Below are 22,358 nucleotides of genomic sequence, written 5' to 3' on the forward strand. Positions count from 1 at the left end.
CCTACTGCTGAGGACAGGAGAAATAACATGGGCCGTCTGACCACTGGTCATATAGGCTAATTAAACAAATATCCCCCCAAAAAGGAATTATCTATGCTAAAACATAACATCAGTATTCACAATTCAGTTAGATCTAACTTTGTGAGTATGTCAATCATTATTTATTTCTTCATTTTTTATATAAATAAGACTTTTCTATGTGGGACATGTTTTTATTTTCTTGACTCTCAAGAATCAGTGTCCCCCTTTACTTTCTCTTTCCCCCATGGATGTAGGTAGGCTATTACATTATTAATTAAACACACGCACGCACGCACGTACGCACGCACACAGACAAACGCGTCTCGGCTCTTACCGGAAGTTACGTTTTTGTGGGCAGGCGTTCTCTTTGTTGCCAACTGGTGCATCTATGCACGTGACGTACCCAAACGGGAAGAGAGTCTAGCAGCAGGAAACGGATCGGGTCTCCTCCAGAAACAACAAAGATGATGATGATGATTTAACAGGCGAGATTCAACCGCAGTGGCTGAGGTACCGGCAGTAGTCAGCTGTTGTTGTGATAATATAATACATCCATGGTCTCCTCTCAAGAACAAAGAGTTTGAGTAAAATGTCTGAGGTGGAGTTTCTGAGAGGATTCGTTACCCAGAGACTCACCGCCGTCTCCCAGGAAATCTTAGCGGCCGTGGACAGAGTCGTAGCCGGCTACGAGGCGGAGGCTTCGGGCTTCAGACAGGAGATCGAGCGGCAGAGGAACCTGCTGGATGTTCTCCTGCAGCCTCGCGTCGGCCTCAACAAAACCGGTTGGTGATTCACTTTTAAATCCATGGACCTCAAAATTGTGGTTTGTAGAGAAAGAGAACATGTTGTAGGCCTAGCCTACTACATCTAACAATTGTACTACACGAAGTTACAATATCTAAGGTATTTTAGTTGAGGCGACTTACTCTGTAAATTGACTTATTATCGACTAGCAAGTTAACAATTTATTTTTTTTATTTGAATTTATTTCCAATTCCCATAGTCCTGTTTTTGACCGCGGTAAAGTGAGCCGCTGTTTGCGAGTGAGTACGTGGCAAAATGAGCCTTTGATTTTCGTTGCATCTGAACTGAGTATGGGAGGCAAGGTCCTCGAGCAAAGTGAAGGTCCTAAAAGATACATAAAGCCTAAGTGCTTTTACTGGAGAAATGTGGAGAAAAATCACCTCCAAGGTGAGTGAAGCTATATTAGCTTTGTTTTATATATTATTTTAGTTACAATATGCTGACCTTTGGCTTTATGTAAAATAAAATATTTCTTATATGTGCTCCTCATTTTTTTTTTTTTGCATATTGTTCCTGACGTCTTACTGTCCGTTCACACCAAAAGCGTCAGGAGCGTCACGGCGGCCAGAAGTCATTCATTTTCAATGGACACTGACGTTGAGAGAAGTTCATCTTCATGCAAATGAGGAGCGTAGCCGCCGCCGCGGCAGCCAGTTGCAGACTGGCAGTCTCAAAGCGGGAGAAATTGAGAGCACCTGAGTGGACACATCTTCTACGCTGCTTGAAAGTCCCGCCCCTTTGGCCACCGGCCACTGGAGTTGGCAGGCTGTGAACAAAGCCTTGAGAGTGTCTGCTGACCATGCCGCGAACGCTTTTGGTACTCGACTTCTGGTACCATTTTATTGACGTTTTACTGAAAAATCATTCCCACTCAGAATGACTCAACTCGATTTACAGTATGCTGACCATTACAGCACATCAATTCCACATTTCTTTTGCATATTGTTCCTGGGGTCTTACTCTACTTCTAGTACTATTTGGTGGCATTTTACTGTAGCAATGTAGAGAAAAATCAGATTAAAACCACCCTCATGATTAAAGGGACAACGAGGAGTTTCTATTTGGTTATAAAAAAGTCTCACGTTAAGGACCGCGGAGGACAGCGAGTCTGCCGCGGCTGTATGACGGACATCCGTGGCACAACACGTCAGTGAAACAGACTGTCGCTTCTTTTTTTCAATCGTTTTTGGTCAGTGTTGTTTGAGCTTTTGATCCCAGTCTCGAATGAGAGCAGAGCTTTGTTTTGGTACGTGATATGAGACGCGACCGGCGCGATGACATGGCGTCACGTAACGTTCAGTGTCATCACGTAAATTAGTCGTCTGGTGTTCCCACTGCAGCTGATCGGAGCCGAGCCGATTAAAGGCGATTGTAACCCGCGTCGCTTGCCGAGTCGTTTGACGCGGGTCGATGTGCCTTTCCCACTGCCACCAAAAGCCGATTGTTAACGGGTTTTTGGTTTTTTGGCCAGTGGGAAAGGGGTAATAGTTTTCTCTTACGTTTACGCTCTTTGTTACAACTCACCATAATATAGGATCACAATAATAATGTCAGTCATCTGGGGGTGATGCTCTGTCTGTCATCTCTGGTCCTGTCTACTCTGTCATCTCGTTTTGCTGCTGCAGCTGCAGAAAACTCCGTTTCACAAACATAATATGTTTGTACTAGAGGCAGGTTTTCCGTGCTTTTGTGGCGATCTCAGGATATTCTGCTTAAATCCAGAACGCAGAGTAAGAGCTTGGAGCATGTGAATCACCTGTTGCAATGAACACGTAATTTAAACAGGACACGTGTTTTTTCTTTTAGAACAGCTTTCTTCTTGTTGGAAGGCGTCGGGTCTTCTGTCTTCTCATTATTGAGTTTTTCCCGGCCCGGGGACGTGTGTTTTTCACTCTTTTATGTGCGTGGACCTGCCTGTCAATTGCGCAGCACTGGGAAGATGCACAAACGGAAGTGGCAACATTTTCCAGTGGTTGGGGACCACTGCTTTAAAGGATAATTAGCATTCTTTTACAATCTAGACCTTATTTCTAGCATAAAATATGATCATTTACTCACCCAGATAACTTTGGTGTCATTACAAGTCGTTCCAGCGAAATTAGATCCAGCCGAGAGTCACGTATATCCGTATAATGCGAGAACACGGGGCACAAATGCAGCCTCTAAATAACACATTATCCGCCGCGAAACTCGTTAATTTCACCAATATTTAGTTATGATACACTAGTGCTATTCCCCTCCGAGCCTGTGGTGGCATGTTATCAACATCCGGGGTCTGTAGGTTGACCTACTGACCTCTGATCTGGATGATATCATCTCCGACCGCGGTGCGGCGCGGCACGGCAAACTTCCTACTGCTAATGCTATGGTCTGTTTCTGCGTGTTTCTGACTTTTCAGAACAAAATGAGCAGCTGGATAAAGTTCAGCTTCCACAGGCTTCCTCTCCTCAACCTGGACTCACTAAAGCTCTGGCTAGCTGTTAGGGCTGGGCGATATGAGAAAAAATCCTATCACGATTCATATCAGTCGATATCGATATTACGATATGACGCAGATGTAATGATGAACGTATAATAAAATCAATGAGTAATAACAGTTTCAGATAAATAAAACTGGTAGGCTATTATATATATTTATACAACAGTTAGTTCCAACTAGGGATGCACCGATTATTCGGTAACCGAATATATTCGGTCGAATATTGCAAAAAAAGCAACATTCGGCCTTCGGTGGAATGAGCACAAAGCAAGGCCGAATATTAGTCTGATAAATACGCGATCGCGCGACGATGGAAACGGCAGCTTAAACCCCATGGAGCTTTATTAGTAGGTGACTCCTACTGCTGGAAAAACAACAGCAACAAGAGCAGTGGGGGGAAAGCTGCACAGCGACCGCGCGCACCGTTGAAGTCGCTCCAAGAGCCCGGTGCCGGTGCGTCCTGTCTGCGGCGGAGACACGGCCACTGAGAGGACTGAGTGAGGGGACGGTTCCTGTTGGAACGCGCCTTTTAATTAATCATTTAAAAACCAAACAACAACATGCTGAGTAGGCTACGAAAGGGAGAGACGACTGCAGCAGTTAAAACGAAAGTTCCTCGTCCCAGCATGTCGCCAACTCCGTCCGTGGCCGACGTCTTTTAAAACAGAGTTTCCCAACCTTGGGGTCGGGACCCCATGTGGGGTCGCCTGAAATTCAAATGAGGTCGCCTGGAATGTCTAGTAGCCTAATTGATGAATTAAAAAAAATCTGACCAAGAAAGGTTAGGAACCACTGTTTTAAAAGACACTTGGTTTTTTTTGATGAGCAACGGCAACTGGAATATTCAAAAACTGTCAGAATAGTCAATAAACATTTACTTTCTTTGAAAATTAAGTTAAAAAAAATATTTTATTTAAAAACTTTATAACCACTTTCAGTATTCGGTATTATTCGGTTATTCGGCCAAGCGTTTTGATTTTATTCGGTATTCGGCTTCGGCCAAAAAAATGCCATTCGGTGCACCCCTAGTTCCAACCAAGTAATTTGATTGGACAGGAGACATTCCATGACTGCTGATATACAGTATAACAGCACTGGGACTGTTTACAGACATTATCACTCCACTGTTCAGGCGTTCTTTAACATTACTTCAGACAGGAGTTAAAGCAGATATCAGTGGAATGTTTTTGTTAATATTTCCGTCAGCAATCACTTACATGAAGTATTTCAGCCTAAACACGAGTCTCTCCGTCACTCTGCTCTGCTGTAACCCGAGGAGAAAATTTTCCTTGTGGGATACAAGTGTTATCCAATGAGGAGAGAGAACGGCATGAAGGGCTGTGTGTGCAGCCAAGAGATGCGCGTGAATGTGGTGACGTAGCACGAGGACCAATTGATGCCTGACAAGGGCGGGGGCTGCTAACTCATGGTGCGTTCAAAGAAACTCGTACTTTGTGTTTTTCCTTCCTGTGAAGTCATACCAGTTCGATCTGGTACGAGTTCACGGGTCGGAAGTTACGAGTGGCCGTTATAGGGAACTTTCACAGACAACAGGATGGTAAAAACACGAGCTACGGGTTACCTGGAACGCTACCAAGTCGTAGTTGTGACTTGAAGCTGTAACTTATGGTTTCAAAAGCCTGCCTTGAACGCAGCATTAGCCGAAACGGCCGTGAAGCTGATATCTGCTTTAAGTCAGAGCCACACTCCCCATACAGGAGCTGCCCCATCTCTCTGCTGCCTGCTACTGTTATAAACGGATGTGAAAATTAAAACCCGCTGTTTCATATTGCTATTGAGTAAAGTTATATCGCGATATCGTTATCGTTTTATTGCCCAGCCGTACTAGCTGTGCTAAAGGGTTAGGGTTAGGACCCGAATGCCGAAGCAGAATGATTATTATCAGAATGAGCCGGGCAGCAGTCGGAGATGTATTATCTAATTATCCTTTAATTTCTGACAGTAAGTTTGTGCCTGGTCAGAGTGAACAGCCTACTACCGAGCAACAAGGTCCTAAAAGTAATTTGGTGTTATTATAATTTATATAATTTATTTTAGTTAGTATTTAGTAGTGATGACGAGATGAAGCCTCATGAAGCATTGAAGCTTTTCATCAAATTGGTTCACTCAAGGGCAAAGCTTCTTGGGGCTTCAGTTGCTCTACTAGGCTAGCCTCGTAAACCCGCCTCTCCCGGAACTGCATTTCATTTCATTCTGAGGGAGAGTCTGGCCTCATCCCCGCTCTAAGCGTCTGGGGTGGGCGGGAGCTGGGCGGGAGCTGGGCGGGAGTAGTAGCGTTGACAGACAACCCCATTCAGCCAATCAGCAAGTTGGTGTAGTGACGGGGCTTTGCACCAGTCGGTCCTTGATTGGCCAACGTGCTGTGTCAATCACAGCGGCGACGCTGATTGGCTCGGCCTTCTGAGGGTTTCAGTCCAAACGCTTAGAATGGGGATGAGGCCAGACTCTCCCTCAGAATGAAATGAAATGCAGTTCCGGGAGAGGCGGGTTTACGAGGCTACTACTAGGCTACTACTAGGCCATCTACTGGCCAAAAAGAATTAAACAGGAAAAAATATTACAATGATATAGTGGTCTGTAGTGTAGCTATATTTGAAGTTGTATATATAATATATATATAATATATTTGGACTTTTTACTGGTTTAAATAGGCGATTTGTGTTCATAAAGAGTCATAAGGGAAAGTGGGAATGAGGGTGAGGACAATAAGCTTGTGTGACCAATGTTGTTCAGGCCATAGAATGTCTATAAAAAGAGCCGGTGCATATTCTCATTTGCCCAGGTCATAGTATTTCAAAGGAGGTTAAATCGAAAGCAACTGGAATTTGTTATTTGTCTAGGAAGACGTTTCATGTACGCAGTTCATGTACGTAACTGACCAGTCCCAGCCTGGTCAGTTGCGTACATGAACTGATGAAGCCTCTTGGATGAGAGGTGAAACGTCTTCCTAGACAAATAACTAATTCAAGTTGCTTTCGATTTAACCTCCTTTGAAATTCTATAAAAAGAGTTTCAGGCCTGCCCTGAGAGGGTCTCGAACACGGATCTCCCGCACCGCGAGCAACAACGCTAGCCGTTTCGCTAACCGCACGCTGTCTTTTCTCCTTACTGGTACCTCGTGACTGTGACTATACCCGCAGACCTCTGCTCTGACGTTACAAGTAGTGGCATTAGTAACTTAGGCCCCGTCCACACAAATCCGTTTTTTTCGAATCCGGATAAATACTTTATCGGATTGGCCTCGCGTCCACACGGATCCAGCATTTTCGGCGGGTGAAAACGGTATTTTTTGAAAATGGGTCCCAGAGTGGGAAAATTTGAAAACGCCGCCCCAGCGTTTTCGTCTGGACGGCCAAAATGGGTTTTTTCTGAAACGATGATGTCATGCCCCCCGCCGCTCTACCTGTAACCTGAGACACACACACACCACTGCAGCAGCTGCACAACAGCCTATATGGACGTAACAACAACAACAACGGCCGACTCCCGTCGGGTCGCAACGCTGCGGCTGAATCGCACCTGTTTAATCATCACTGATCGTCATATTTACTCTGACACGACTCCCTGTCAACATTTAATCCATGTTTGAGTTTGAAGATAGCGGGGGACTTCTTCTATTGAATTACAGCGGGGACTTCCCGTCTGCTTCTCTGTCTTAAGTGTTTGTGTGTGTGTGGCAGCGCTACAGCGCTACCCGCTCCACACACGCCTGGAGTATGTACTACAGCGTTTTGGGTCGTTTTCACTGGATCCGTGTGGACGCAGGTATTTCTGAAAACGATGCCATGTTTAGGAGATTTTTTTCAAAACGATTAAGAAAAAGATCGGATTCGGTGAAGCCGCGTATTCGTCTGGACGGGGTCTTAACTACATTTCTCAGTAACGTGGTCGTAGCAATCGCCAGCTAAGCTCACAATTCAGTCAGAAAACATAAAACGTGTGTGTGTGCGCGTGTGCGTAGAAGGGCATTTAGGCAGGACAAATGACAAGAGGAGAAGCTGTTACTCAAATATTATTATTATTATTATTATTTTTTTTTTTTTTTTAATAGCCCAAACTATTAAAATGAAAAATGTTTGCCGATCTGTTTGTCTTAAAGTTTTATTGATCACTAGAGAGCAATGACTCGGAATGAAGTTGGTTTGATGTAAAAAAGAAAAAAAAATAGCTTTTTTTTTTTTTTTTTTTTATTGGTGATAAAGTGATAGACAAGGTGACGTGAGGGACAAACAACGTTATAAGCACATATAACCACATAGACAAACATACGAACAATTGACATAAGTACAGACAACAACAGGAAAAGACATGCCACGTTGATACATAAATGTAGTGTTAGGTGTATGTGTGTGTGCGTGTGTGTGCGTGGATGAGAGGTTAGTGGAGTGCTATTACTTGTATACAATATGGTATATAATACGATAATAGTGACAGTAATAATAATAAAGAAAAGAAAATAAACAAATAGTGATATTAGGGATAATGAATAGATAATAAGAGAAAGGAGCAATACATGTATATAATAATGAAATAAGACTTTGAAAATAAAGGGACAACAAAAAAATAAATAAATAAATAAATAAAAGAAAAGAAAAAGAAAAAGAAAAAAAAAAATATATATATATATTATAATTTGTAAAGAGAGAAAAAAAAAAAAAAAGATGCATGTAATCATTTTCCTTTGTGTAGATTAATTTTCATGATAGTAATAAGTTGCAATGAGAGGTGAGGTCAGGTCGTGCCGCCGGAAGGAGGGCAAGCAGGGGCCCGCCCGGCCCGTCCCGGAGCCCAGCCGGGAACCCCAGTAGGAGACCCATAGGGTGAGAGGATCTCCCATCTCTCCTCCCCCTTCCCCTCTTTTCCCCCCCATCTTCGATTTAAATTCTGGTGATGATCGTGCCCTGGACCGCAGCCAAACCAGGAGGTGGGTGCTGGTCCACTGCATATCCTCACTGAGCCTATCCCAGTCAAGGCAACTCCCAGGCCCTTGGGAGGGGGTTTGCCCACTAAGGGGAGGCTTTATTTTATTTTATTTCTTATTTATTTTTTATTATTTTTCCCCTTCCCCTTCTCTTCCCTCCAATCTTGCCCTAATTTGTAATTTTCATTATATTTCTTAATTTATTTATATTTTGATAGGAGGGGGAAAGGTTGGGTTCCACCACTCTGCCCCAGCCGCCCCCGTCCAAGGTCCCGCCAAGCCCCAGGGGGGGCCGGGTACGGAGCCCCGGCCCACCCCCCGACCGACCAGCCCGGCCTCACCCCCCACCCCCCATTCCACTATGCTTTATTAATCTATTACTATCATGGCAATTGTTATAAATAATCATGTTACTTGTGTTTATGTCAACCCCCCCCCACCCCCCCCCCTTGAGAAGAAAAAATAAATCAATAAATAAATAATAATAATAATAGTAATTATGATGATAATAATAATAGCATTAATAATAATAATAATAAATAATAAGATAAAAAAATTAAAAGTAATAATAAAAAATAATAATAATAATAAAAAAAAATAATAGTAATAATAATATATATTTTTTTCTTCCTTTTTTGAACAACACGATAATGATAACAGTAATAATTGGTTGGTTGAAAGTGAGTAAGTGAGATAAGCTGTGTGATGTGGGAGAGAGAAGAAGAACGGAAAGGGAAAAAGTAAGTAAATAAATAAATAAAAATCTGATTAAAAGTAAGTAAATTAGATAAACTTCATGGTGAGAGAACGAAATAATATATACGAATATATATATGTATATATATATACATATACACATACACATACATATACATACGTACACGAAATAACAACAGTGTGAAGGAGGAAGCAATAACGTTGAAGATGATGATATGCTAAATAAATAAGATAGACAGACAATAATTGTGATGATGACAGTGAATAAAACAACATAATAGTAATAATAATAATACTTCAAACAACAATAATCACAATCAGAAACAAAATCCTAATAATCAGTCTAAGAAATTTTTTTTTACACAGTCAACCAAGCGAGGTTAGTAATGATAATTATGAATGTAAACATGGAGAAATACTGATAATATTAGCAATAAGAGAAGGATAAAGTAATTTTATTATTTAAAAATAAATAAATAAATAAGTAAGAGTAATAGAGATAATATTTAAAGAAATTCATAAAGAAATAGTATTTTAATTGAGAAGAATACGGGCCAATGAGATAAGGGAAGGAGAGGGAAAAAGAGAGGGAAAAGATAAGTCAATCAAAAAATAAATAAATCCAAAAATTAAAAAAAAAAAAAAAAAACATTTAATAAGAAAATAGGAGTAAGTGATGAAGTGTGTGTGTGTGTGTGTGTGTGTGTGTTTTCTTTCTTTCTTTCTTTTCCCTGTATATATTAAACTGTGATGTGTTTTACGGTGTTAGGAATGTGTGAGGGATTGGTATAATTACCGGCCCAACAAGGAGAGGAATGGGGACCATCTTTCAGTGAAGACTGTTATTTTATTATTATTGTAAGCGGTGATTTTTTCCATAGCAATGTGTTCCAGAAGAAGGTTGATCCAATGGTTAATGTTTATTGAGTTTTTTGATTTCCAATTTAGGAGGATTATTTTCTTAGCGACAGTTAAAGAGGTGAGCAAGCTATTCTTGTATTTATTTGGTATGGTGGTTAAAGGTGTACAGAAAAGAAAATTGAATTTGAGCCCACTTTGGGTGATAAAATTAATGTGATAACTCATCTTTCAGACGTTGTAGGCCAAACTTTGTGCAAAATTCTATTTTTGAGTAAATCCGGGATGAAAGTGTGTATTTTTTTTTTCGCATTGGATAATGCAGGCGCACGGATTATACGTCAGCCTGTACACGATTCACCAGCCACTGATATTGGATCCGTAATCCGTCATTCAACGTCTGAGACACGCACACACACACGGAGCTCGGTCTCGCCCCAAGCTTTGAATATCCCGCCCGCTCGATAACGACCAATCAAATTCGTTTTCCTCACTCGGGTAAACTCGTGTTGCAGCTCGTGACAACTCGGCGCGACAAACAGGACAAACGGCCATTTCTGTACACCTTTAATGAGGTGTCTCCTAGTAAACATAGCTGTGGAGATGAAGGGAAAAAAAAAAATAGCTTTGATGTAGCTAAGCTACTTTTGTCATTTTATTGTAGCGTAGCTTAGCTCACTACATTTTCCAAGTAGCTTGCCCAACACTGGTATTTAGATTTGATTATTCTGAATCAATTTATTTGATTTCATTATGATTAGATTTCTGTATTCTGAAACAACAGCTTTGAGGCGACTGCCACAGTTGTTAGATTTAAAGGATAATTTCCGTTTTTTACAACCTGGACCTTATTTCTAGCATAAAATACGATCATTTTACTCACCCAGACAACTGTGGTGTCATTTGGAGTTGTTTTGACGAAATTAGCCCCAGTGGAGCGGCGCCTATATCCGTATAATGCGAGAGCACGGGGCACGCAATGCAGCCTCTAAATAACACATTATCCGCCGCAAAACTCGTTCATTTCACCAATATTTTGTTATGATACACTAGTGCTATTCCCCTCCGAGCCCGTGGTGGCATGTTATCAACATCTGTGGTCTGTAGGTTGACCTACTAACCTCTGATCTGGATGATGTCATCTCCGACCGCTGCCCGGCTCATTCTGATAATAATCATTCCACTTCGGCATTCGGGTCCATTTTTAGCTCAACTAGCCGGAGCTTTAGTGAGTCCAGGTTGTGGAGAGGAAGCCTGTGGAAGCTGAACTTCATCCAGCTGCTCATTTTGTTCTGACAAGTCAGAAACACGCAGAAACAGACCATAGCATTAGCGGTAGCAAGTTAGCCGCGCCGGGCAGCGGTCGAAGATGATATCATCCAGATCAGAGGTCAGTAGGTCAACCTACAGACCCCGGATGTTGATAACATGCCACCACGGGCTCGGAGGGGAATAGCCAGTGTTGGGAGTAACGCGTTACAAAAGTAACGCAATTACAGTAATGTATTACTATTTGCTGTAACGCGGTAATATAACGCATTACAAATAAAATTTTGGTAATATTTTACCCGTTACAATCTAAGTAACGCGCGTTACAATGCATTTTCATAAAAACGTGTGAAAGTCGCGGCCACGGGGACTGTGTCCGCGTCTGATCAGGAGGTGATAATCAGCGCAGCAGTAGCAGAGTACAAAATAGAAAGTTTCTCACGTTTACAGAAAGAACAAAATAAAAGGAAAGCATAATTCATATCTACCAGACAGGTCGACTTGGAGCCCCTAACACGAGTTAGTTAATTAATGCCGTGGTGGACTTCCGGATGTGCTTCGCCGTGTGAAGACGTGCGTGCGGAGGCTCCGTGTAAAAGTAGTCAAAAAATAGTAATATCGCCAGTTTACTACCATTTTGAGGAAGCTCGTTTAATACGATTCGTGCTTTGGAGTGAACGAGTGTGCTCACGGGGCAATTTATGACCGAAAATGTCCAACCGACAGACCCGAGCCGGCGTAGAAAAGTTGCACGCGGATAGCAACCCTGCCGCCACAGCTAGCAAAGCTAATGCTAGCCCAGCACACGCCGACAACATGCCTCAGTGGGCTCAAGACATGATGTCCGAGATCAAAAAAACGAATGCTGGGATTACAAAATACAGAGAGGAAACAAAAACCGAGATCATGAGATGCAAAGAAGAAATAGAAAAAGGAAGAAAAGAGTCGAAAGCCGAGATGGAAAAGTGGGCTAAGAGTTTGGAAGACAACACTAAAGCTCAGTTCGAGTTGCTACGTGAGGAGGTGAGGCTGATAAGCGAGACAACCATCAGTCTGGCTAACGAGATGGAAGCGCGGAAAAAAGAAGTGGATGACACGCTGAACGACCAGTCTGACAGTATAACCAGCATGGAGACGAAACTGAAAGAAATGGAGAAGGAGATACTGAAGCTGAGGGGACGGAGTGAAGACCTCGAGGCGAGATCACGACGCAACAACATACGCATCGTGGGGGTAAGAGAAGGGGCTGAGACAGGCAAGAAGCCGTCGGAGTTCATAGCTGGACTGCTGAAAGAAAAACTGGGGCTATCAGTGACACCGACGCTTGACCGAGCACACCGAGCACTCGGCGCGAGACGAGACGGAGCCGGAGCTCCACCGAGAGCGTTCGTGGTGAGATGCCACTACTACACAGAGAAGGAGGAGATACTGAAGAAGGCGAGGGAAATGGAGAGAACACCAGAGGGTCGGAATGGACGGATTCACATCTTCCCAGACTACACCCAGGAAGTAAACAACAAGAGAGCAGCCTTCAAAGAAGCAAGAAGCCTCCTGCGCACCTGCGGGGGGGTCAGATATGGGCTCCGTTACCCGGCAACGCTGGTGATTACACCAGAAGGAGGACAAACGAAGACCTTCGAGAGCCCAAAAGACGCCATGGAGTTCATCAAGAAGACACTGAATCCCGGGTGAAGTAAATGGGCTGGTCTGAGTTTGGCTAAGTATAAGGGCTACACTGGTGTAAGGACTTAAATGTCTCAGGAAGGATATTGTTGATTAGATTTTACGATATTGACAAAGTAATATCTAATTTTATTGATTTATATTTGAATATTTTATTTAATACTGTGGCCCTGCTTTATAATGCTTACACATTATTGTTTTTTATTTTTTATTTTTTACAATTTAAGAATTGATTATCTCCTTGATCATTGTTGACTACTCTCGGGGTACTGTATTTTATTTTCAAAGATCTTTTTGCTACAAGCTCCCCCTACTGTTTTTTTTCCCCCTCCTTTCAGGAGATGAGTAGATTAAAGGGGTGATATTATATTTTTAGAACCATGGGATATTTTGCACGGAGCCACACACGGTAGGCTTGGTGTGTAGGAGATGGTGGACCGGTTGGCCATGAGAGTGCTTGTTAAAGAGCACTGTGTTTGGGTTCATGTTCATATATGCAATGTGTTATGTGTTACTTGTGTATGTGTGTGTGTTGCTTCCCCGTTTTTTCCCAGACACCGCCCCTTTATTTTTTCTGTTTTTGCTGCCAGATCTTCAGGGTGTGATCCAGATAGTGGACGGCACAGGAGCATAGTGGGCATATTGGGCTGCGGACTCCTGGCATGGCACCAAACATGGATGGGAGCAGAATGGGCACAAATTTGATGAGCTGGAACGTAAGGGCGATCAATAAACCGGCTAAACGGAGTAAGATCTTTTCACACTTAAGAGACCAGGGAGCAGAGATAGTATATTTGCAAGAGACACATTTGTTAAACAAGGACCACCTCAAACTGTGTAGGGGGGGATTCAACCAGATCTATCATTCAAATTTTGATAGTAAGAGTCGAGGAGTGGCCATCCTTATACACAGGAATGTACAATTCATAGAAACAACTGCCATAAAAGACAAACATGGTCGATACGTTGTTGTAGTTGGGAAATTATTCAATATGCCAGTAGTGTTGGCAAATATATACGCACCCAATTGGGATAATGTTCAATTTTTTAAGGATTTGTTTTCATTACTACCTAATTTGGACACACATAATTTGATTTTGGGGGGAGACTTGAATTGTGTCCTAGATTTAACTCTGGACCGCTCTAGCCCAACACCTAGTGTGCTAAGTAAATCTGCTCAATGCATTAACTCCTTTTGTAAAAAATATGGTATATTCGATCCATGGAGATATGCAAATCCGACTATCAGACAGTACTCCTTTTATTCCCCGCCACACCAAACTTATACTAGAATTGATTATCTTTTGTTAGACAATAAATTGACCCCTATGGTAATGAATGTAGAATACCCTGGTATAGTAATATCTGACCATAGCCCGGTCACACTAAAACTTAAATTCCCTGAGTATACACCACCTCAGAGGATGTGGCGTCTTAATAGTAGATTATTGGCTGATGATGATTTTAAAGAATTCATTAATTCGCAAATAGTTTTTTTCTTGGATCTTAATGATACTCCTGATATAAGCAGTGGCACTTTATGGGAATCATTAAAAGCGTATATACGCGGACAAATCATTTCATACAGTGCTGGTGTAAGGAAAAGAAAAACGAAACGTACCACAGAATTAATGAAAGCAATAAAAGAAGTTGACCTGGCAAATTCTATGACTCCATCTGAGGAGCTGCATAGAAAAAGGGTTTTGCTCCAGACTGAATATGACATCCTGACAAGTCAGCGCGAGGAAGATTTATATCTTAGGTCAAGACAAGATCTCTATGAGCATGGTGAGCGCGCTGGTAAACTCCTGAGCCACCAGCTAAAACAATCAGCAGCTGCTGGTATGATAGTAGAGATAGGAGATAATGTGGGTAATAAAATTATAGATCAGAAGGGTATTAACAATCAATTCAAATCTTTTTATGAGGACTTGTATACCTCAGAAATAAATGATAGGGACCGAGTGAAGAATTCTTTTGAAAACCTTGAAATACCATCGCTAGAGGCAGCAGATAGAGATAGATTAGAGGGACCTATATCTGCCACGGAGATAGACAAGGCAATTCGGAATATGAAGACAGGAAAAGCGCCGGGCCCTGATGGGTACCCAAGTGAGTTTTATAAAACATTTGCTCCCAAACTGATACCCTTGCTTTGCAGAGTATTTAAAGAAGTTCTTGATAAAAAAGCTCTGCCCCAAACAATGTCACAGGCCTTGATCTCTGTACTCCTTAAGAAGAATAAGGACCCACTTAAATGTGAGTCATACCGCCCAGTAAGTTTACTTGGATGTGATTATAAAATACTGACCAAAGTACTGGCAGCTAGAATTGAGCTTGTTATAAGTAAGATAATACATCCTGATCAGACAGGGTTTGTTGCAGGTAGACAACTCTCCAGCAATCTCCGCCGTCTGTTCAATGTAGTATATACTGCTGAAGATAACATTATGCCAGAGATTGTGATATCCCTAGATGCCCATAAAGCCTTCGATAGAATAGAGTATTACTATCTATTTACGGCCCTCGAGAGATTCGGCTTTGGAACCCTTCTCTCTATTCCGCGGAACAAGACAGGGGTGCCCTTTGTCGCCCCTGCTCTTTGATGTGGCAATTGAACCCCTTGCAATAATGCTGAGACAGGCTGCTGAATTGGTAGGAATACAAAGGGGGACACAAAACCATAGGCTGTCCTTATATGCTGACGATCTCCTCCTTTTCCTGTCAAACCCGGCCATTAGTATCCCGGTGGCCCTTGGTATTATCAAAGATTTTGGGAAGGTGTCGGGCTATAAAATTAATTTAGAAAAAAGTGTTCTTTTCCCCATTAATAAACAGGCGAGGAAACTTTCTTTCCAGGCCTATCCCTTTGCAACACATAAGGATAAATTCACATATTTAGGTGTTAATGTAACTAGTAAATATAAAGATTTAATGGACAATAACTTTAAAGTAACACTGGATAAAGCAAAATTAGATATGGAAAGGTGGGCATCGCTCCCTTTATCATTAGCAGGGAAGATAAATTCTGTTAAAATGAATATAATGCCACGGTTCCTCTATTTATTCCAGACTATACCAATTTTCATTCCTAAATCTTTTTTTAAGGAATTGAACAAATGTACATCTGCCTTTATTTGGAAAAAAACAGTCCCCAGGATAAGAAGAGAGTTTCTTGAGAGACAGAAAGAAGAGGGAGGCCTGGCTCTGCCGAACTATATGCACTATTATTTTGCCGCTAATATACATAAGTTGTTGTTTTGGGTCAAAGAGTTAGATGAGGATGAAACCCCAATATGGGTTCATATGGAAAGTTATGTCTCTAGCCCAGTGTCCTTGCGCTCCCTGGTCTGCGCTCCTCTACCCTTGAGCAAACATCTATACACAAACAACCCAGTGGTATCTAATACTTTGAAAATTTGGGTTCAATTCAGATCGCATTTTAAAAACAGAAACGCCCTCCTATCTGCTCCCATCTATGGAAATCACTTGTTTTCCCCAGCCCTCGGGGGAACAGCCTTTAGGGAATGGCAAAGAGCTGGGGTGGAATGTGTCAAGCATCTTTTTAAAAATGGTACTTTTATGTCTGCTGCTCAACTGGAAAAGGACTATGGAATCTCCTCCAAGACTAATTACTTTAGATATTTCCAGGTTCGGGACTTTGTGAAAAAGACATTCAGCCCCTCCCTCGAGCTTCCACAAAGCGGATGGATAGACGAGCTGATGGACACAGATCCGACGGCTAAAGGGACAATCTCCACGCTATATGCGAATATTCAGAATGTGGCTTCCCCCTCCCTGGACAATGTAAGAAGGAAATGGGAGGAAGAATTGGGGTTGGACATATCAGAGGTTGACTGGGGAGGGGCAGTAGACTTAGTCCACTCTACTTCTGTATGTGTAAGACACGGATTGATACAGTTCAAGGTGTTACACAGACTCCACTTGTCAAGGGAGAAGCTGGCAAGAATGTACCAGGGGGCCGATCCTACCTGCCCCAGATGTAAACAGGTGCCAGCCAACTTATGCCACATGTTCTGGTCTTGTTCCAGGCTGAAAGACTTTTGGGCTAACATTTTTAGAACATTCTCATTCGTTTATAATAAAGATATGGAACCAATGCCTCTGACAGCCATCTTTGGTGTGGCACCGAGGGAAACTCAACTAACAGCCTCTCAGAGGAAGGCAATAGCATTCACCTCATTGTTGGCTAGGAGACTGATTCTATTTAACTGGATAAAGGCAACACCACCATCCCATAAACGCTGGGTTGAAGAGGTGATGGCACACCTCAAATTAGAACATCTTAGATTTACTATACAGGGCAACACCAAGAAATTCTTCAAGGTCTGGCAGCCTTTTATTTACTATTTTGAAAAAGAGTTTCCGTCTACCCCGTAACTGGCAGCTTTTTACCCCCCCCCCCCCCCCCCCTTTTTTTTTTTTATTATTATTATTTTTTTCTTTCTTTCTTTTTTCTCTCTCTTTATTTCTCTAATCTTCTAATTTGTTAATCTGTTTGTATAATAATTTTCGTTCAAGACTATCTGTCTGTCTGAATGATATGCTTTCTGGAAAATCAATAAAAACACTTTGATTATTATTAATTAATGCCGTGGCAAAAGGTCTTTAATCTCCGCTTTTCCTGGCGTCTGGGCCACTCTAGCTGCTGTAGCAGTGTGTTTGAAGCGCCGTTACGCAGCCGTGCAGCGCCCACGGTGCAATCCTAACCTCCCTCTCCAGTACCTGGCTGCTCAGCTCCGGGTCCGGGACTGAGACCTCACCTCTGCTTTCACCCCGTCTTTGATCCCCCCTCGCCCGGGCTTTTAAATCAGAGTGTGGCCCGAGCTCTGCGCCATAGCTCTGCGCCATAGCGCTGTGCCGTAGCGCGCACCTCCGGTCCGATGATTGACAGCTGGTATCAACGCATTTACTTTCTCTCAGATATTCTCCCACGTTTCTTCTTTACCGTGGATCAACAATATGTTTATTTGCTCCTGTATTAATTCATTGGATCAAATTTCATTCTGCGTTTGCGGTCATGCAGCTCTGCTCTCCTTCTCTCTCTCCATGAAGGACATAATTACAGCGCATAAAACTGTCATTTCAATCCTGCGGTTTGCATGTGCTGTTATTTAGGCAGCTACTCTTAGTAGATTATCCGCAAAACGTAGTTTTAGTAGCTGCAGAGGCCTACACATTATGCTACATCACCCTCCACTGAAAGAATTATCAGCTGCAATGATCTAAACTTTACAGCAGTGTTTTTCAACCTTGGGGTCGGGACCCCATTTGGGGTCACCTGGAATTCAAATGGGGTCGCCTGAAATGTCTAGTAATTATATATATTTATATATATATTTTTTATTTATTATTCTTTTTAAAATTATGATTAAAACACCACACGCAATCTTAAACAACTGTATTCTACTTTCACTTTCTTGAATTTAAATCGAGTTGCAGCATAGAAATATCTGAGCTGGTGCATCTTGATCGACGGGGTCGCCAGAAATTTGTGATGTCAAAAAGGGGTCACAAGCCAGAAAAGGTTGGGAGCCACTGCTTTACAGTCATATTTCTGCTGTTATTTTGGCGAAAGTAACTCAAAAGTAATACAAAAGTTACAATTCTGAGACAGTAATATTGTAATGTAACTAATTACTTTCAAATGACAGTAACTAATATGTAATGTATTATATTTTGGATGTAATTGCCCAACACTGGGAATAGCACTAGTGTATCATAACAAAATATTGGCGAAATGAACGAGTTTTGCGGCGGATAATGTGTTATTTAGAGGCTGCATTGCGTGCCCCGTGCTCTCGCATTATACGGATATAGGCGCCGCTCCACTGGGGCTAATTTCGTCAAAACAACTCCAAATGACACCACAGTTGTCTGGGTGAGTAAAATGATCGTATTTTATGCTAGAAATAAGGTCCAGGTTGTAAAAAACGGAAATTATCCTTTAAATCTAACAACTGTGGCAGTCGCCTCAAAGCTGTTGTTTCAGAATACAGAAATCTAATCATAATGAAATCAAATAAATTGATTCAGAATAATCAAATCTAAATACCAGTGTTGGGCAAGCTACTTGGAAAATGTAGTGAGCTAAGCTACGCTACAATAAAATGACAAAAGTAGCTCCACTACTACTGGAGCGCCGCTCCACTGGGGCTAATTTCGTCAAAACAACTCCAAATGACACCAAAGTTGTCTGGGTGAGTAAAATGATCGTATTTTATGCTAGAAATAAGGTCCAGGTTGTAAAAAACAGAAATTATCCTTTAATCAATGAGACCAACATTAATCTCCTAAAAAGAGTTTAACCAGCCAGCGGTAAACCTCTAAAAACTTGCGGATAAAGTTACTTGGCTCATTATCACCAGCGGGAAGACGACGGAGTCGGCCCCGGGCTAAAGGTACTTTATTTGTCACATATACAGCTAGTACAGTGAAATTCTTTCTCTACATTTGAGCAGCCACGGCGGGAGGGGGGGGGGGGTGCGTGTGTGTGTGTGCGTACGTGTACGTGGGTGCGGCCGCACGCGAGAGCGACGGCAGGTGGGCTGACTGGCAGAGATGAGAGGTTATAAACGCTGTTTAAAAATTCTCATTATTATTATTTTGTGAGAGTCTGTGGCGGCCCAAACGTTGGGAAACACTGTCTCTGGTCAGTTCAATCTTGATTATTCTGTCTGAACTTTTTTTGTTTAACAAAATTATCAAATGATGTAGGTTTCATTAAAGGCAAAAATTCATTTTTACTTTTTACTTTTACTTTGAAAGTACATTTCAGAGCCTGTACTTTCTTACTTTTACTTGAGTAAAGGAGTTGAATCAGTACTTCTACTTTTACCAGAGTAATTTTTTACACATGTATCTGTACTTCTACTTAACTGACTGTTGAAACAGTTTTATACAAACATCAGCGCAGTAGTGATTAATCTGTCCATGAGGAGGTAGTAAAAGTAGAAGTACTGTTACGTTGATGAAATTTTACTTGAGTAAATGTAAAAGTACTGGTGTAAAAATCCACTCAAGTAAAAGTAAAAAGTAGCTCCGAGACTTCCGGCCAATCAGAGGCTCAAAGCAGGAGCAAAATTCCTTGAGTGACAGTATGAAGACACTGTTGTTCATGATGTGTTTCATTGTTTCTGCAGGTGATCAGCAGCTGTTGGAGATTGAAGCAGAGGATCCTCCTGAGTTGACCTCTAGTCTGGATCAGGAGAACCCAGAGAGTCTACATGTTAAAGAAGAAAAGGAGGAACTACCGACCACTCCAGAGTTCCTCTTCACTGTTGTTCATGTAAAGAGTGAGGATGAGGAGGAGGAACCTCAGTCCTTACAACCTCATCAAAGACAAACTGAGGCAGAGCCTCCATCCAGCAGCTCAGCTGAACAGATAGAGGCCGATGGAGACGACTGCAGAGGATCTGAACCAGCCAGGAACTCAGATCAACATGAAGATCTTCAACCAGATACAGATGATGAGGTCTCAGAGTCGTCCTCTAAGACTGATGACAGTGATGTTTACTGGAGTGAAACCAGAGCACCTGAATCAGGTTTGAACAGTGAAGCTGTTCATGTAAGTGATGAAGATTGTAACACTGGTAAGAAGTCTCCCCGCTGCTCAGCATGTGGGAAAACATTTAGCAGAACCTCGGTTTTGAAGATACACATGAGGATCCATACAGGAGAGAAACCATTTGACTGTGCTACCTGTGGTAAACAATTCACTCAAAGAAGTCATCTTAAAGAACACATGATGATCCATACAGGAGAGAAACCATTTGACTGTGCTACCTGTGGTAAACAATTTATTCAAAGATGGCATCTTAAAGAACACATGATGATCCATACAGGAGAGAAACCATTTGACTGTGCTACCTGTGGTAAAACATTTAGTCAAAGATGGCATCTTAAAGAACACATGAGGATCCATACAGGAGAGAAACCATTTGACTGTGCTACATGTGGTAAACAGTTTATTCAAAGAGGTCATCTTACAGAACACATGAGGATCCATACAGGAGAGAAACCATTTGACTGTGCTACCTGTGGTAAACAATTTAGTCAAAGAGGTCCTCTTATAGAACACATGAGGATCCATACAGGAGAGAAACCATTTGACTGTGCTACCTGTGGTAAAACATTTCGTCAAAGATGGCGTCTTAAAGAACACATGAAAGTCCATACAGGAGAGAAACCATTTGCCTGTGCTACCTGTGGTAAACAATTTAGTAAAAGATGCCGTCTTAAAGAACACATAAGGATCCATACAGGAGAGAAACCATTTGAATGTCCTACCTGTGGAAAACATTTTAGACTTCAAGGGAGTTTTAGTAATCACTTGAGACTCCACAAAGGAGAAACCATTTAGTTGTGCTATTTGTGAGAAAGGATTTACCCAGAAGAAAACTCTTCTAATCCTGAGTGATGTGAAACTTTTGTCTTTATGTAAGTTGTTCTGAATTGTATTTGAGCTGTTGTGTCTTGTTGAAGAATGTGAGGGTGTCAAGCAATAGCCCCGTGGTACGAAGGGTTAACACATGGAGACATAGGAGCCAGGACATATAGAAAGATTTATGTACCTGTTTATGCTTTCACTTTAAGTAGTAGTAGTCTCATGTTTTTTACTAACCTATTGCGTCTTATATTTTTGACTAACCCATTGAGTTTAAAGACAACTGAAACTTGTAAGCAAACCATATAGATTTGTGTTGAGCTTTATTCATAATGCAATAAATACCAGTAACCTGTTTGTTCATTCAGAGGCAAGTTAAGGGCACACAGAGCCACAGTGAAAGCAAAACATCTCCAAGGCTGAAGGGAGGAGAGGATGAGAGGCCTGCTAGCATTGTGAGGAAGAGTTTTTAATGATCTATGTATATTACGGCCATGGACCCTCAGACACCTGGGATGGAAAAGTTATGTCAGTGTAGGGAGGTTTTTGTTGTGTTTCAGGTCCAGAGGTTCGTGTGCTGGGAAGATGGGAGCAACCTGTGTCAGCCTGAGGGCACCAACGAGTGGGGTGGGTGGGGGATGTGGGGGTAAGAACTAATTACACACACATAGTGCGAAGTATTAAAAATTAAAGCAGAAGTAAGCAATCCGGTCGTTTTGGCTAACTTCTTGTCAGCCGATGGAGTTAGCATTCCCCGCCCTCGTCATGGATCTATTGGTCCTCGTCCCTACGTCACCACATTCACGCTTATCCCTTGGCTGCACACACAGAAGCTGTTCTCTCTCCTCATTGGATAAAGGTTGTAGGATACAAAGAAAGTTTTCTCCTCGGCTTACAGCAGAGCAGAGTGACTGACAGACTGGTGTTTCAGACCAAACACTCTATGTAAGTGATTGCAGATATAACTATTTGCAGATATAACTATTTAAGACTTATATTAACACAAAAATTCTGCTTACTTCTGCTTTAATGTAACGCTTTTTTCTTGGGCAGATGTCAGAGAATTCTTGCTCTTTGGGATGGTGATTGCAGCTAACTGCTTGCAGACTGCAATTTCTTGATCAGGAGAGTTTTTTTTGTATCTGATTCGTTTCATGATCAAATTCATTAAATAGTTA

The 22,358-nt window shown here is 42.0% G+C and overlaps 1 protein-coding gene across 1 annotated transcript; it reads left to right on the plus strand.

Annotated features, from left to right (window-relative positions):
- Positions 1–459: 459 nt before the first annotated feature.
- LOC310994312 (uncharacterized protein) lies at positions 460–21,830 on the plus strand (the record flags this gene model as incomplete). Its single annotated transcript, XM_083982954.1, has 3 exons — positions 460–803; positions 19,937–20,268; positions 21,741–21,830. The coding sequence occupies exons 1-3, from the start codon at positions 611–613 to the stop codon at positions 21,828–21,830; spliced, it is 615 nt and encodes a 204-aa protein (XP_083839080.1). The 5' UTR covers positions 460–610.
- Between the last annotated feature and the right edge of the window lie 528 nt (positions 21,831–22,358).

The sequence above is a fragment of the Trachurus trachurus genome (assembly GCF_905171665.1).
Source record: "Trachurus trachurus genome assembly, chromosome: 12".
NCBI classification, from domain to species: Eukaryota; Metazoa; Chordata; class Actinopteri; order Carangiformes; family Carangidae; genus Trachurus; species Trachurus trachurus.